Genomic DNA, 15165 nt, shown 5'->3' on the forward strand with positions numbered 1-15165 from the left:
CATTCGTACAACATATTTAAATTTTTATACATTTAATTTCTCGATGAAAAAAATTATTATAATTATTTTCGAATGGTCAACTCCATTGAAGTTTATTCAAAAATTAAAACAAAACAATTTTTCACTTTTTTTTATTTCGCTTAATATTTCTACTATTTCTATAGTAGAAATTCTATTTCTAAATTTCTACAGTCATCATCAGGAACCATATTAGCAGTTATAATTTAAAAACCAATCAAAATTGTAAAATACATAAAAATACAAAGAACACGTGCTGTTTCTATGCAAAGTGGGAATATTAAACGCAATAAAATGAGTGAAAAATAAATTAGTGTTATTTATTTTTAATTTTTAAATTAAAAACTTAAGTTATAAAGTTAACCAATTATTCTAGTTAAACACAATTATATTTTATACATTCAATATTTATATAAATATGTACACACAGCAAACGCTGTGTATATACTTTTACATATTACTTTTATTGCAATGAATTGTATAAAACTTATTTAATATTTTTTTTTAGTGAATCTTTTAATAAAAAAGTGGTCAATATAATACGATAATACGACCAAAAAAATGTACTTAAACATATAAGCTGACTTCAAAATCATGAACTATTTATAATTGTAATAAGTAGTTGATACTGCTATTGAGTTAAAAAAATCTTATATATATAAATTCAATAATAAAAATATAAAATTACTGTAATATAAGTTGTAATTTAACGTCATTAAATTAGAAAGCGACTAGTTTATTAAATAGAAACAAGTACATTTGGTAGAGAGGTTCCAAAAAGTAGTGAACTACAAAACCTATTAAGTTTCTGGCTGACCATACAGCTGTTTAGAGTATTGCTGAATACCCATCGTCAGTGGTCTTGAAATTATTCCTTGTATTTAATTATTCGTAGATAATTTTTTGAAGCCAAAAAAATAGAAAAAATAATTCCAAACCCACTGTGATGATGGATATTTGACAATACTTGAAACAGCTGTATGGTCAGCCAAAAATTCAGTTAATTAAAATAATATAAAAAGAATTTTTGTTGTTGTAGTTCACTACTTTTCGAAGCCTCTCTACAAATATTTTAAAAAGTTAAATATTATAAATATGTGTCTAAAATTTTAAATAAACGCGATACAACTGTAAGCACTATATGTTTTTGCATTCGGATAAATTGAAAATCTTGATAATAAACATTAATTCTTTGATTTGGTATTTGATCCAAGTTTTTCGAATAAAGGATTAAAATTGATATTTATTCGTAGAAACTTAAATTTTTAAATATTCGAAACTTAAAACGTATACTTTGTTTTAAGTTTACAATATTAATATGTTAAACCGATTTATCCATTATATACGTATGATTTAACTATTGTTTTGCAATAATATATCTACAAAAAAAAAAATTTGCTTAAGATTCCAAAACTTTTATATATTCACGATTTCGGCGAATTTTGGCGAATACGAAAAGTATATATATGAGTGAATTACATATATGTATGTGTTTATAGACAGTAAAAATTTATAACACTAACTATGCCAATATTGATTTCAATATGCAGTATTCGTTCTTTCAATTCATCCACTTAATTTATTTATTTATTTATTAATTCCAATTCAATTTACGTTTAATTAAATTTCTTTATTAAAATTTTTTTATTTGTATATAAATTAAAAGAACTTAAATTAAGACTTTACATCAATAATTTCAAACTTAAGATCAAACTGTTGATCTAATCCTATTAAGCAATCGGACATTAAATATAATGTTAATACTTGACGTCCTCGTCGAGGAGTAGATTGGAAGCAAATACGATTTATAGAACGATTTCCACGAATTGTGACCCGCTTCATGGCAAGTAATTCATTATTTGATTGGGAACCAAGTGTTAAAAACCAAGCCTCAGATTTTGATTTTGGGTATTTGGGACAAAAAATATTCATTAAATTGTGGGCACCTCGTTTTGCATTTAGTCGGTTAATATCAACAATAAGTACATAGTCCTAAAAATAATAAATATAAAATTATATAAAATATATATTAAATATATTTATTTAATTACTTCATTTGGATGAATTTCTATCCATTGAGTGGATTTACTGTCTGTTGATACAATGCGCTTAGCTTCAGCATTACCTAGATGTTTGCCTTGTAATGTTAAAGAAACCATAACCTCCGGCAAATTCTGTACAACCTTAAAAAAGTGATTAATAATAATACATTTTGTATAAAATACTAAAAAAAGATTCCGTAACATACTTCAAATATATGCTCAATTTCTTGTTCTTCAAACATCTGTCTTAAAGCGTCGGCTAGAATTTCATAATTGTTGCGGCATAACTCCTTTAAGACGGGCAACGTAAGATATTTATGGTTGTGGTATATATTATAGAACAACATTTCAGTAGAATTAGTTACAGTGGGCAGTGTTAAAAATGCAGATTCATCAAACCAACGAGCTTGTATAATGCTTTGCATGAGCTGTTGCATTTTCAAAGTCGGAGACAGCCACCCACGTTCTGCTGTATAATCAGCCATTGCCTTAAATTTATATATCAAACGATTTTTCTTTTTTAATGCAAATTTCATTATAAAAAAAAATTGGTTAAAAACCTATTCTAAATTTGCATTCATGACTATTATACAAAATCAATTAATTATTTTGCTAGATTTCAACCATATGTTCACATTTTACACCATTATGTTATGGTTTGTCTGATGGTTGTTCAAGGTGAAAAATTCCTGACTGAATAAATTATTCAACTTTATAATTTATAAAAAAAAATGCAGATCTATTATGGATGTAAAAAGTATAAGAATCATCAATTGTGTAGAATGCTTTGTCCAGAAGAGAGAAAAAAATATTTGTTGTGAATAATTATGAAATGAAAAGATGACTCATAATTCTGATGACGTAATTATTTCGTAACATAGAAAGATAATTTGCTTCAAAATTATTGATTAGGCACCTAACATCAAATAAGTTTACTTTCTGAGTAAAATTACATTTTAGTTACCTGCATTACACGCGTAGCATTATCTAAAGTTGATTTTGTATCAGTTAAGAAGTCGGAATTTGGCAGATCTAAACGCATAATATGTGCTTGTAGTAAAATAAATGTTTTTGTGAACGGTGAATCCCACGATTGTGATATCGGTTGATATCTACATTCTTTAGCCAGTTCTCTATAAAAATAAAACATGATTATAAACTTGATGTTTTCTTTAAGATTTTATTTTTAAAAAATACTCATTATATTTATCCTCATTATGACGCACTGGTTGCTGATCAAATTCATATGAATCTGAAATTGCTAACAATATCTCTCGTGTACTCATTTCAGGTTTTAAATTATTTAGAAAATGTTTCATAGTACGATACGATAAATAGTAATACGAAGCAATTCGTCCTAAAAATGTAGGAATTAATAAACCTTCTTTTTGTGTTATGCACGCAGCTAACTCCAAATCAGACACAACTTGTTCAATTAATGATGACAAGAAATAATTAAGTTGGTTTGGTTCGATACCTTCTAAATTATAGTATGTTGGATTTCGTATTAACCGACGAAAAAAATAGGTCCAACTCATATAATCTAGTGCAGCTTGTTTAGTTTGTACAGTTCCTGCTACTATTTCTGCATTTATGTGCTCTGGTAGCACATGCAATAAACTAGACTCGACTGGAAAGGGATCATAAAGAAATTTCTTATAAAAATTTTTTTTTACATCGTGTACTAATACAACAGCCACTCCTTCATTATCAAATTGTGGTCTTCCAGCTCGCCCCATCATTTGAAGTACATCAGTAATAGGCATATCAACATATTTTTTTAATTTGCCATCAAAATATTCCGTGCCTTTAATAACTACTAAATGAGCCGGCAAGTTAATGCCCCATGCAAGTGTAGCAGTAGCTACAAGGATTTGAATTTTGCGATTAAAAAAAAGTTCTTCGACTACTTTACGATCTTGCTCTTGTAAACCGGCGTGATGTAAACCAATACCGAATGCTAGACAAAATTTCAAATTTGAGTCTTTTATGTTTTGCAATATTTGTTGAATTTCGTCTTCTAGTATGTGCAAGAATTGTTTCGGATTATCTTCTCCAGCTACAAATGTTATGAGATCTAATGCAGTGAGGCGTGTTTGACGACGGGAGGATACAAAAATTATAGTTGGTTCTGATGGTGAATATGTGCGTATAGCCTGGAATGTAGGGCGATTCATTGTTGCCATTCTCGGACAATAGTGTTTGCCTTTAACAATTAATTTATAAAGAAAATTAATTTAGATTTGAGTAAGTTGTTTAGATTGTCATAAAAGTTATCAAAATTTATTTCTTTAATTATGATAATAGTGATATATACTATATGTAATAAATACTAATAAATACAAAAATTACAAATTTACTGACCTGAAAAACCATTGATATGTACCTGTAACGGTACTGGTCGCACTGAAGGCTTAAAATTATATAAACCAATTTTTGTAATTCCCAACCAGTTTGCTAAATCCTGTGCATTAGCTAACGCTGTTGATAGACCTACAATACGTATTGGTTGACGCGTATGTGACGTTATAAAATTAGTGCGTGATACTATAACTTCAATTACTGGGCCGCGATCTTCACCTAATAGATGAATTTCGTCAATAACAATTAACACTACATTTTTTACGTATTCTCTAGTTTGCCACGATCGACTTATGCCGTCCCATTTCTCTGGAGTTGTAACAATAATTTGAGCATCGTGAATTGCTTGTATATCAGGCGTTGTATCACCGGTAAGTTCAACTACTTTTTTTAACAGCGGAAGAGATTCAAATCGTCTTTTCCAATCATTTATGCGTTCTTTCACCAAAGCTTTTAGTGGTGCTATATATACTACTTTACCTTTAGGATTTACATTGAAAGCTCGAAACATGGCTATTTCAGCAACAATAGTTTTACCGGATCCAGTAGGAGCACCTAACAAAACATTATTATTTGTATGATACAGACAATGAAAAATTTGTGTCTGTATAGGGTTGAAATGTGAAAAAGTATATAATTGCTCATACTGTGGATTATTTAAGCAAGATACAGGTAATGGTTGTAACAGCAGCAGGTCTGTGAGTGGAGGATGATGTTCAGGTAATACAAGATGTTGAAACGACAATGGTAACCAAATACTACTGCCAAGCCAAGTATCACTTGATACTCGGATATAATATTGCGGTGGTAATGGTTCCTTTAGTGGTATTGTCATAACAAGTTGATGTATTTTACGGTAAGACACAAATTTACGAGTTAACTGTTTAAAGAATTTTATATTACAATAAATATAAAAAAATATATTTAAATCTTACTTGAAAATGTTCCGAATGATATATAAAATTTGTTTCAGGATCCTCAATCCATAACCAAAAGTTTTCACAAACTTTCCCGTGCACTTTTTCATTCCAATTAAAATAGGGTGTTATGTCGACCTTTATACGCAAAACCGTTCGCGTAATGGGTTGTAAACTGGCTTGTACCTCGATTGCAGGTATTTCCCGAGCACATTGGAAAATTTGATCAGCATATCGTTGACTTCGCAAAAGATCTTTTAACTCATTTTTCTGCATTTCACATATAGTGTAAAGACTAAATCCAATATTTTCTAATTTCGTTATGCATTCCGCATTAATGCATTTAAATTGTCGTAAAGGAGACTCAAAATTCCATTGCTGGCGTTCAAACATTTTACATATTTCTAGCATACGTCCAGCAAGCACAGCGTTATTATTACGAAGCACAATTGAAAAAAGTGCACGTGATATACGCACAATATTTTGCACAATATATAGCATATCGGACACTAAAGAAAATGATTTAACAAAACCATGTGACAAATATGTTTGCATAAGTATGTTGACCTAAATATATTAATTCAAATATAAATTAATATATTATAAAGAGAAAAACTTTCAACTTACTTTGCCAAACACATTTTCACTACCTCCTAGTACTTTAATTTTGCAATAAGAATGTCGCAAATCATCAAGCTCATCTAATTCATCATCGCGTACCTTAAGTTGCTCAAATTCTTGCGCACGGGAAATCATTCCGAAAATATCAGCTTCGCTCATAAAAGGTTTCAGCAGTTCATTAAATATTTCAACAGTATCATATTTTATATAAAAGTATGAAGCTGTACGACCTAAATCGGTTACGTTGAAATCACAGGTTCTCACATTAAATCTTATCATTCGTGCTTTATCTAAGCTGATGGCTGCATTTAAAATTAATTGTTCTCGCTTCTTTAGTAAAGTTACATCATTTTCTAATTCGCTATATTCAATGCCATAAACATGAGGATTCTTACGCATGCGTACATATAAATACGTGTAACTAAGCCATTCTATCGCCTCGCTAACATTTGTGATTGTTCCGAGTACAATTTCGGCATTCAAATTATCGGCAAGACATTGCACAAAATTAGATTCAATAGGAAATTGATTAGTAAGAAGCGATAAATAATGATTGAGTTTGTCGTATGTCGTTATAATGCTCCCGACCCCAGTTTTATCAAACTGTGGTCTTCCAGCACGGCCAAATATTTGCAACACATCAAGTATGCCTAAATCAACAAATGCTCCATGCTTTGAATCATATATGTCGGTACCTATTTGTATCAAAGATATATATAACAAATTGATACAAGATAAAATTATAAATAACCTTTTATAATGACGGCATGAGCAGGTAGATTGACACCCCATGCTAAAGTTGCTGTACATACGAGGACTTTAATATAGCCTTGTGCAAAGTATTTCTCTACCATTTGTCTGTCAGATCGTAACATGCCAGCGTGGTGTATTCCAAATCCATTAGAGAATAATTCTACAAGCTGTTTGTTACGGCTTTTTTGTATTTCTCTTAAAGCCAAACTAAACCCATCTGCATTATTTGCCAAAAATATAGCTGCTGATTGATTTTGCTGTGCTAGTTCTCTTAACATTGTTGCGGTACGCGCTGTTGAATTACGCGCATGCACAAATACCATAACTTGGTGATTTTGTTGTACCATTTCAATGCACTTTTGGTAACAAATTTGGTCCATATCGGCTATTTGTTGAAGTGGTTTCACAGACTTAACACCAATAAAATTAGTGTCTAACGGAACAGGCCTAAAACGAGAGTCGAAATAAAACAATCCTTTCATGGGATTTACACCCAGAAATGTAGCTACATCAATATAATTGGGGAGCGTAGCCGACAGACCAACGATACGAATCATGCTTTGTGAAGACTCCACTAAACGAAGTGTGCGTGCAACCAATGTTTCGACAACGGGCCCCCGCTCTCCATGCAACAAGTGCACTTCATCGATTATAAGTAATTTTAAAACATTTGTCAACGTTGCATCGCCTGCGCCTATATTTAATAATGGATTTTAAATTTAACTGATATATGGTAATGAGTTGTTATATAACAAACCTTTTCTAGTTACTACATCCCACTTTTCAGGCGTTGTTACCAAAATCTGCGTCTGTGCCATTTCCGTTTTAGATAACTGCATATCACCAGTAAGTTCTCGTACAACAATGTTAAGACTTTTCAGGCGCTTCGAAAAGTTTTCGACCATCTCAGCAGCTAAAGCTTTCATTGGTGCAATATAAACAATTTTAAATTGATCCCGATTAATAATTCCATTTTCAATATGTAATCGTATTGTATGAACAATAGTTAACATAGCGACATTCGTTTTCCCTGCGCCTGTAGGAGCGCAAACTAACATGTTTTCATTAGTGTGATAAGCGACTGGATATACAACTGACTGTATTCTATTAAGTTCAGTGCAATTCGCAAAACTTAATCTCCCAATTTCATCTAGATCACTTATTTTAATCCGATTTTCACCTACTTGGAGAGGTGGAGGTTCTGTTGCAGGAATCTTAACTTCTTCATACTGTTTATTGTCAATACGTGTAGCAGAGTCCGGTAGAAAAATTCGACTACCACCTATAAATCCAGCATGTTCTTTACTTTTGAGCTGATTATCAAAAACGTAGGGATACATTACAGGTTTTGCATATGCCGAGTTCGACTGCTTAGTAATTTTCAAAATTGGCTGTTGTTGGGCCTGTTCTAGAAATCTACGTTGTTGCTGCATTCGTAGTTGCAATGCATCTACAGCACGTGAATTATTTTCTTCGCTACTGTCGCATCTTTCTTGGTTTTGTATCAATCGTTGCAGTTTTTTTTCTACACGCCGATTTTGTTTGTTTAACTCTTTTTCTTGAAATGATTGTACAATAACAGAAGTTGCAACTGACGGTCGGACTTCACTTTTATTTTTATCCTTACTTTTTTGTTGTTGTATGTTGTATTTGGATTGAAGTTCATATTTATTAATCTGCGAAACTATCTCGGTGCGATGTTGTAGCAGGCTTTGTACAAGTTCAAATTTTTCGAAACCCAGTAATTCAATGATTTCATTCTGCAATTCATTATTGGATGATTTTGAATTAAGCATCTGAACGACTTTATGAAGTAACTGAAAATCACCTGTAGATTCCGACAGCTGTAGAAGTTCCTCTACATCTTTAGTAATTTTATTAGATAAACTGTTGTCATGTGAACAATAGTCGGAAACATTTGAAGAATTTTTCCAACTCATTGAAAAACCTGAAGCAACCGGGTTTTGAATAGCCTGAATTGGTGCCAAGTCTTGCAAATGTAAAACTTTGCCTTGAGGTGCGATTTTTACTCGGATGTATATATTGGGGCCCCATAAATTATTATTTTTAATTACATTCTTTCTTTTATGCGCTTTTTTTAAATCTTTTATTTCAAAATCTTCCAATAAATGGAAAATAGCTCTCACATTATCATGCATCTTATTTAATTTTGTGTCGAAAATAGTACCAAAAATTTTGCGTACGTCCAATCTGGATGCATTTGTAAGCAATTCTGATTCTAATAACAGCCAGAAAATGTAAAGCACAGCATGCTCCACCACGTCTTGTTTTTCTTCGTAACCGAAGCATTCACAGACCAAACTCCTCAATTTCTGAAATTGTATTTTAGCCTCCGACTGTTTTGTAATTGGAATAAGTGAAACAATTTCTTTAATAGTGTGTTTAGTGTGGTTGGACCTTAAAAATTAAAGAAAACATTTAAAATGTGGACGTGTGGTTGTTTGCGCTATTAATGCTTACTTCCGCCATCCTGCATTACACTTTATGCTTTCTATATTAATAATTTCCGGCAATTTCACTTCAAGCTCAGTTTTGGCACGCAATGCCAAACTAAATCGCGGTAGATCCTTCATAAGTATAATATTTTAATTCATTCAAAAATTGAACACTTAAAAAATTTACTTAATGATACACAAGCGCTATTATTTTGCAAATCAGCGGTTTGTAAACACATGTTTCAGTGATGTAGAAATAAATTACTTACGATAATCGGTTCTCTTTTGCATTGTACCTATATTTAACGTCCACAGCAAAGAATACCTAACAAGAACGGTAACTCCATTGTAAACTAAATTTTTTTTTTCGAACAATTTGTTTTTGAATGTGTGGAGCTCTTGAATGTGTTAGTGCAAAATGCACCAAACTAGCTGAAATCACTGAAAGTTTTCATCTTTTCACCTTTTTCCGATACTTCAGATACTTTTGAGAACGGAATATTTAAAAAATTTTTATTTTTTAGAGAGAAATATAAAATTTCGTTGCGTGTAAAAACAAAGTGTAAAAACATAATGCGCAAATACTTTAAAAAAGTATGTACTTAACATATAAAGTAGTAGTACATTTTGCTATTATAATATATTATAACGAATAATCTTTGTAAGCAAAATATAATTTTATATGTAAAAATAGTAAAATACAAGGAATGCAAAAATATTAAATGTTTTTTTTTTAACTTTCCACACAATTACAAAGACAATGTATAATGTAATATGAAATGCCCTTGTTAGAAGTTGTTCTAAAAGCTTTGATTTCAAACGAGCTGATGGCCGTCTGATATTCAGCAATATCAGTACCTGTTGCTCAGGGCCATATTGCTTGAAATAATGTTGCTAAACATATGCATATTATATTTACTGATGAAAATTGTTGGTAATTTTAGGCACAAATTCAAGAAAAGAAATGTTTACTTAATTTGGCTGCAAGAAATTAAGTGACTAAATGACATTTTTATATAATACAAAATAATATTTCTATTATGTTAAATAAATTTATTTTTATTAATTATATTTCTTACACTAACATCTATTTTAACAGTATATTGTTACAACAAAAAATTAATTTACAAAAGTTGAAAATAAAATTGTTTTACAAGAATATAATATTTATTATATCATTCGGTAACTGGATTTAATGAAAACATATGATTAATATAAAATTATGACTAACATATATACATTATACATTATATAGTACATTATATTATTATTACGTATTTCATTTTTATATAGAATATATGGATATTATTGGATTGTCTATTAAACATATAGTAATATAAAGAATTAACTTCTTATATCAATTAGATTAAGTAATTCTGTAAAGAAATATATGTTGTTTGTACAAGGATAAATGACTCTTTTTTAATAAACAAAACAGGTATTCACAACACAGATATCCGTTATTGGTGCAATATTCGCAGTCTTTCCTTCTAAACGCTTTTATTTGTTTCTTGGCAAAACTTTTCAATTTTGCATTTGCAAGTGGTTCGGATTAATACCATAAGAAAATGTTTTGACAACAGTAATCTGTGTTCATAACATGAATGTACTGAATTGTACCAATATGGATCATCAAGAATACAAAAATTTATTATCAACAATAAGATTCCGTTCTTATAACAGTTGCTATCAAATTTTTTGTCAAAAGTTTTTAGGTGCTGCTTACACAATGCATAGAAAAAATTTGAAGGAGCAAAAAGCCAGCAAGAATTACCATCACTTCCATAATTTCTGAAGTATAGAAGCCAATCAGAAGGCGCATTAAATCCATTATCCGATTTGATATAATCTTTTCTGCAATTTTCGCAATTTTTCAGCGTAGTTTTTCCAAAAATCTTGTGCAAAATATATCCTGCAAAATATTTAATTGCATTATCAGAAAGTACAGGCAACAAACCATCTTCGGAATTCATTTTTATAATTGAATTTATTTCTTCCGAGCCATTTTCGTTATCTGCTTTATCCTCAATCTCTTCTTCATTGAAAGTTCCAGCATTCGCTTCCATCGAATTTTTATGGCCCACAGATATTGTAGTCCAATCAATGCCAAGTATTTCATCATCAACTTTCTCACAATTAGAGTATTTGGAACCATATATTAAATTAACAGCAATTATTCTTCCAATAATAAAGCAGAATTCATTAACTGAAGGATTTTTCTGTTTGTACCTCACCCGACTAAACAAATTTTCAATGAAGTCCTGATTAAATTTATTAGTGCATAAATAAGACCAATCTTTAAATTCATTAAATATTTCGTCAGAGGGACTTAAAGCTGCATTTATGCTTTGAATTAAACAATTTAAGCGATTGATTTTTATTTTACGAGGAGTGTTGATAAAATTTAAATTTTCAATATAATACTTTGCGTCTTGTAAGAATTTATACACTACACTTTCTTTTTGTAAGGCGTTACGGTAGGGTTTGGCAGAGTGCAGTGATTTACTATTTAGGCAATCAAATATTTTATTGAATTTATCAAAAATATATGCAGTTCCTTCTGCGTCAGAGGTCAAATCATTTTTATTAAATAAATTCATTTCCAAGCCAGTGTGAATTTCAGTAACTGTTCTGACGCTGAACACTTGAACAGTTAAATTCACCTTCATTTTTTGAAATATGTCTGGGGTTATATGCTTAGACCTTAGTCTTGGACACACTCAAATAGATGACTGCGAGTCAAGTCGGTACAGCTCTCTCAAAACTTCCCAATTGGCACAATTGTTACCACCAGAGGTAAGGCGTCGAATGGTTCAGAGTGTTCACTGAACACCTTAACAAAGTTTCCTTTTTAGATCTTTTTTTTATTAGGTAAATAATCTTGCTATTTTGATACTTAACATTTTTTATAATAGCTTTTCCAAACAGATTAACATAAACACAAAATTTACAATACAAACAAAATCACACATACATATGTTAGTTACACCCAACATTACTCATAATTAATAAAAGAGAAAACACATTCCTCTTTAAATATACTAAGGTTCAGAATAAAAACTGCACCGCGCTGCTTACAAAGCATGCAAATGAAATAACATTCACATTGGGATTATGTTAAAAATAAAAGAGAAAACAAGCCCCGCAAAAAACGTACGTTAAATAATCATAATTCTTACATTAATTCGTGCAAGCGGTTCAATAAAAAAAGTTAACCTCCAATGTTCTGCAAAGTAAATACAAAAGAGAAAAGAAATGACTAAGCGAAAATCGCTTTACATTTGACGAGAGGTTCAGTCGACTAAACTGAACCCCAAGTTCATACAAAGCGTACAAATGCAATCAAAGTCACGGTTGCCGTTTTATATGAGCAAATGGTTTAGTAAAAAAACCGAACCGCGCATAGTAAATACAAAGTAAAAGAGTAAATGAATGCATGAGAGTTTCTTACTCTTATGTAGAGGTTGGTAATAAACCAAAAACAAAGTCATTATTGCAATTTTATACTAGCAAATGGTAAAAGTAAAGAAAAAGAAGTGAAAAGAAATTTAAACTGAAAAATAATATTTAGAAATGGATAAATGTGTGATTAAAGATTTCATTCAAATATCTTTTTTTAAACGATCTTCTGAAAAAATGGTTTTAATTTATAAAATGAATAGACCAACTACAGATATGAAGAATTTGGTACCTGATGTAAAAATGTCGAAATCTGTGGTAAGTCGCTGTTTTCCTACAGCTATTTACCATAAAAACCAGTAGATCACAGGCTGCGAACATTTAAATAAATTGTTTTGTTGGTCTTGTACGCTATTTGCTTGTGAAAAGGACAAAACTCAGGAGTAGGGGGAATACGTTATAGTTGTAATTCTGTTTTGATCAAATTGTGAACACCTTGCCAAAAAGCTGACATCTCGCTACTGGTTAGCATCATCTTTTGAACGATATTTCAATAAATTATTACTAATCGATTTAAATATGTGAGGGATATCAAAGAAACAAAATATTTTTATTTTTGGTCATTCCCAGTTTCAAAAATAAAGAATGAATTATTTTTAGAAATACCGAGTTTTCTATTAATTTCTTCGTTTGTTGAGCTTTGATCACAAACTATCCTTTCACATTTACTTCAGCAGATAAGCAGCCTTCAGTATTTTTATATATCATTATTTTCAATGTATTAACGGGAATACATTTTTTAGATACAGAATATTTAAACACTTGTTTCCAACGACCACATAAACTTCTTATCATAAATACGCAAATATTTTTTCCAATTATAGCGCTCCTGGAATTTTTTCCATAATCAACAAATGCATCAATTTTGTCGAACTTAGCATTATATTTTAAATCTCTTTTAATAGCGATTTCATCGAATATTAACACTACTTGTCGAGATTTGGAGTCAAAATTACCTGCACTTATACTTTTTTTTATATTTATAAATACTTCCTCATTTACTGCCGGAGGTAAACCAGCAATTGGAAGCCAATTGTAAATGGATCTTGGAGAATGCACCACGTATTTTTCAACATCACTGTACACCTTTTTCTTGCTTTTTAAAGCCATTTTACAAAATTTTTTTGCATAAGCTGAAGCGTGTGATATAAAGTCTATAATTTGATAGACGTATTTTTTTTTCCAATTACTTCTTTTTCAAAATGCTGTTCACATATCAATAGTTTTTTTAGAGACATATTATGATCATATGACCAATGACATGCACTTATCCACTGTTCATATTTTTTTGTGCCTTATTTTGGAAAATTAAAAAACTTCATGCCTTTCTGTATTCTATTTCTGCAAGAAGTTATGCAGCAAATACGCTTATAAGGTGACATTTCTAACAATTTTTCGATTTTCAAAAATCGAAAAATGTTAAAAATTAAAACTTAAAAAAACTACTCTTATGATTAAGTATTAATTAAAATCTAAAATTGAACCGCACACGATATTACTCCGCGAAATAAAATCAAAATTAGTTCTATTAAAATCTGTGGAAGTAACAATCACAATTTCTTGTCCTCCTACCAAAAACAATACGCAAATATATACATATGTATGTACATATGTTGTAGGAAATGACAATGCATTAATAAAAAAAAACAGCATTGCTTTTTTTGATGCATATTTATTATTTCATTTCATATCCATATTTGGCAGCAACATAATTGCATTTTTTTTTTATTAAAACGAAGAAAAATTCTTGTCTCTATACTAGTGTTGTTCACATTATTCGAATTTTTTAAAAAACCGCAGTTCTTCGATAATCGAATATTCGAATAGTAAACGAAGTCTTCGAAGTTGGAAAAACTTCGATTTTTTTGTGAATTTTTGTTCTCGAAGTCTTCGAAGTTTAAGTGTAGTGAAAAACTTCGAAGACTTCGTAAGCAAAAGGTGAAGTGAGAGCGCAAAATGCAAACAAACGTGCATCACACAAATTATTAGAGGGATGAAAGCATTTGCTTTGTTTGTACGGTTTTATGTTTTTTTTTGGTATTCTATGCAGAAAATTAAAAACATGTTTTTTTGTTTGAAATTAATACATAAAATTTATTTTATTATTAAAAATGTATTATTATATATATTATTATTAAATATGTTATTATTAAATATTTTTTATATTAAATAATCAGCAATCAAAGCATTAAGCTCCTGGAAGTTTTTCTCAAAGCTTCTAGTAGACTGCTATGACACGCTGCAGCAGTTGGCAAGCAATAATAAAGTGACGCTATGCTGGGTGCCAGGTCACACAGGAATCAATGATACTGAGTCTGCCGACAGTCTTGCACGGGCTGGATCTGCCACTCAAATCTGTGGACCAGAACCTTATTGTGGATTAAGTTGGTCTATAACTAGCTCTCTAATCAATAATTGGATTTCAACCGAGACAAGTCGCTACTGGCGCGACAGTCGAGGTAACTGTCAGGCTAAAGAGCTGGTTCACCCTTATAGTTATAAGAAGATATCCTTCTTCAGCAGAACAGAGTTGAGATT

At 30.6% G+C, this 15165-nt stretch overlaps 1 protein-coding gene across 1 annotated transcript; it reads right to left on the reverse strand.

The window, feature by feature from the left end:
* Positions 1 to 1692: 1692 nt before the first annotated feature.
* Positions 1693 to 9306, reverse strand: LOC119673876 (activating signal cointegrator 1 complex subunit 3). Its single transcript, XM_038084972.1, has 11 exons — positions 9194 to 9306; positions 7470 to 9130; positions 6711 to 7406; positions 5966 to 6654; positions 5357 to 5905; positions 4425 to 5301; positions 3258 to 4266; positions 3025 to 3193; positions 2267 to 2548; positions 2070 to 2201; positions 1693 to 2010 (listed from the first exon to the last, which is right to left on the reverse strand). The coding sequence occupies exons 1-11, from the start codon at positions 9304 to 9306 to the stop codon at positions 1693 to 1695; spliced, it is 6495 nt and encodes a 2164-aa protein (XP_037940900.1).
* Positions 9307 to 15165: the final 5859 nt, after the last annotated feature.

Source organism: Teleopsis dalmanni, chromosome 2 (genome assembly GCF_002237135.1).
Source record: "Teleopsis dalmanni isolate 2A chromosome 2, ASM223713v2, whole genome shotgun sequence".
Lineage (NCBI taxonomy): Eukaryota > Metazoa > Arthropoda > Insecta > Diptera > Diopsidae > Teleopsis > Teleopsis dalmanni.

What these genes read in the sequence shown, in the direction of transcription:
- LOC119673876 (XM_038084972.1), bottom strand. Translation starts at nt 9,306, where the DNA reads ATGAAGGATCTACCGCGATTTAGTTTGGCATTGCGTGCCAAAACTGAG. An exon ending in TGTAATGCAGGATGGCGGAA is followed by an intron (nt 9,131 to 9,193) that starts GTAAGCATTAAT and finishes TTAATTTTTAAG; the next exon opens with GTCCAACCACACTAAACACA. An exon ending in TAGAAATTCATCCAAATGAA is followed by an intron (nt 2,011 to 2,069) that starts GTAATTAAATAA and finishes TATTATTTTTAG; the next exon opens with GACTATGTACTTATTGTTGA.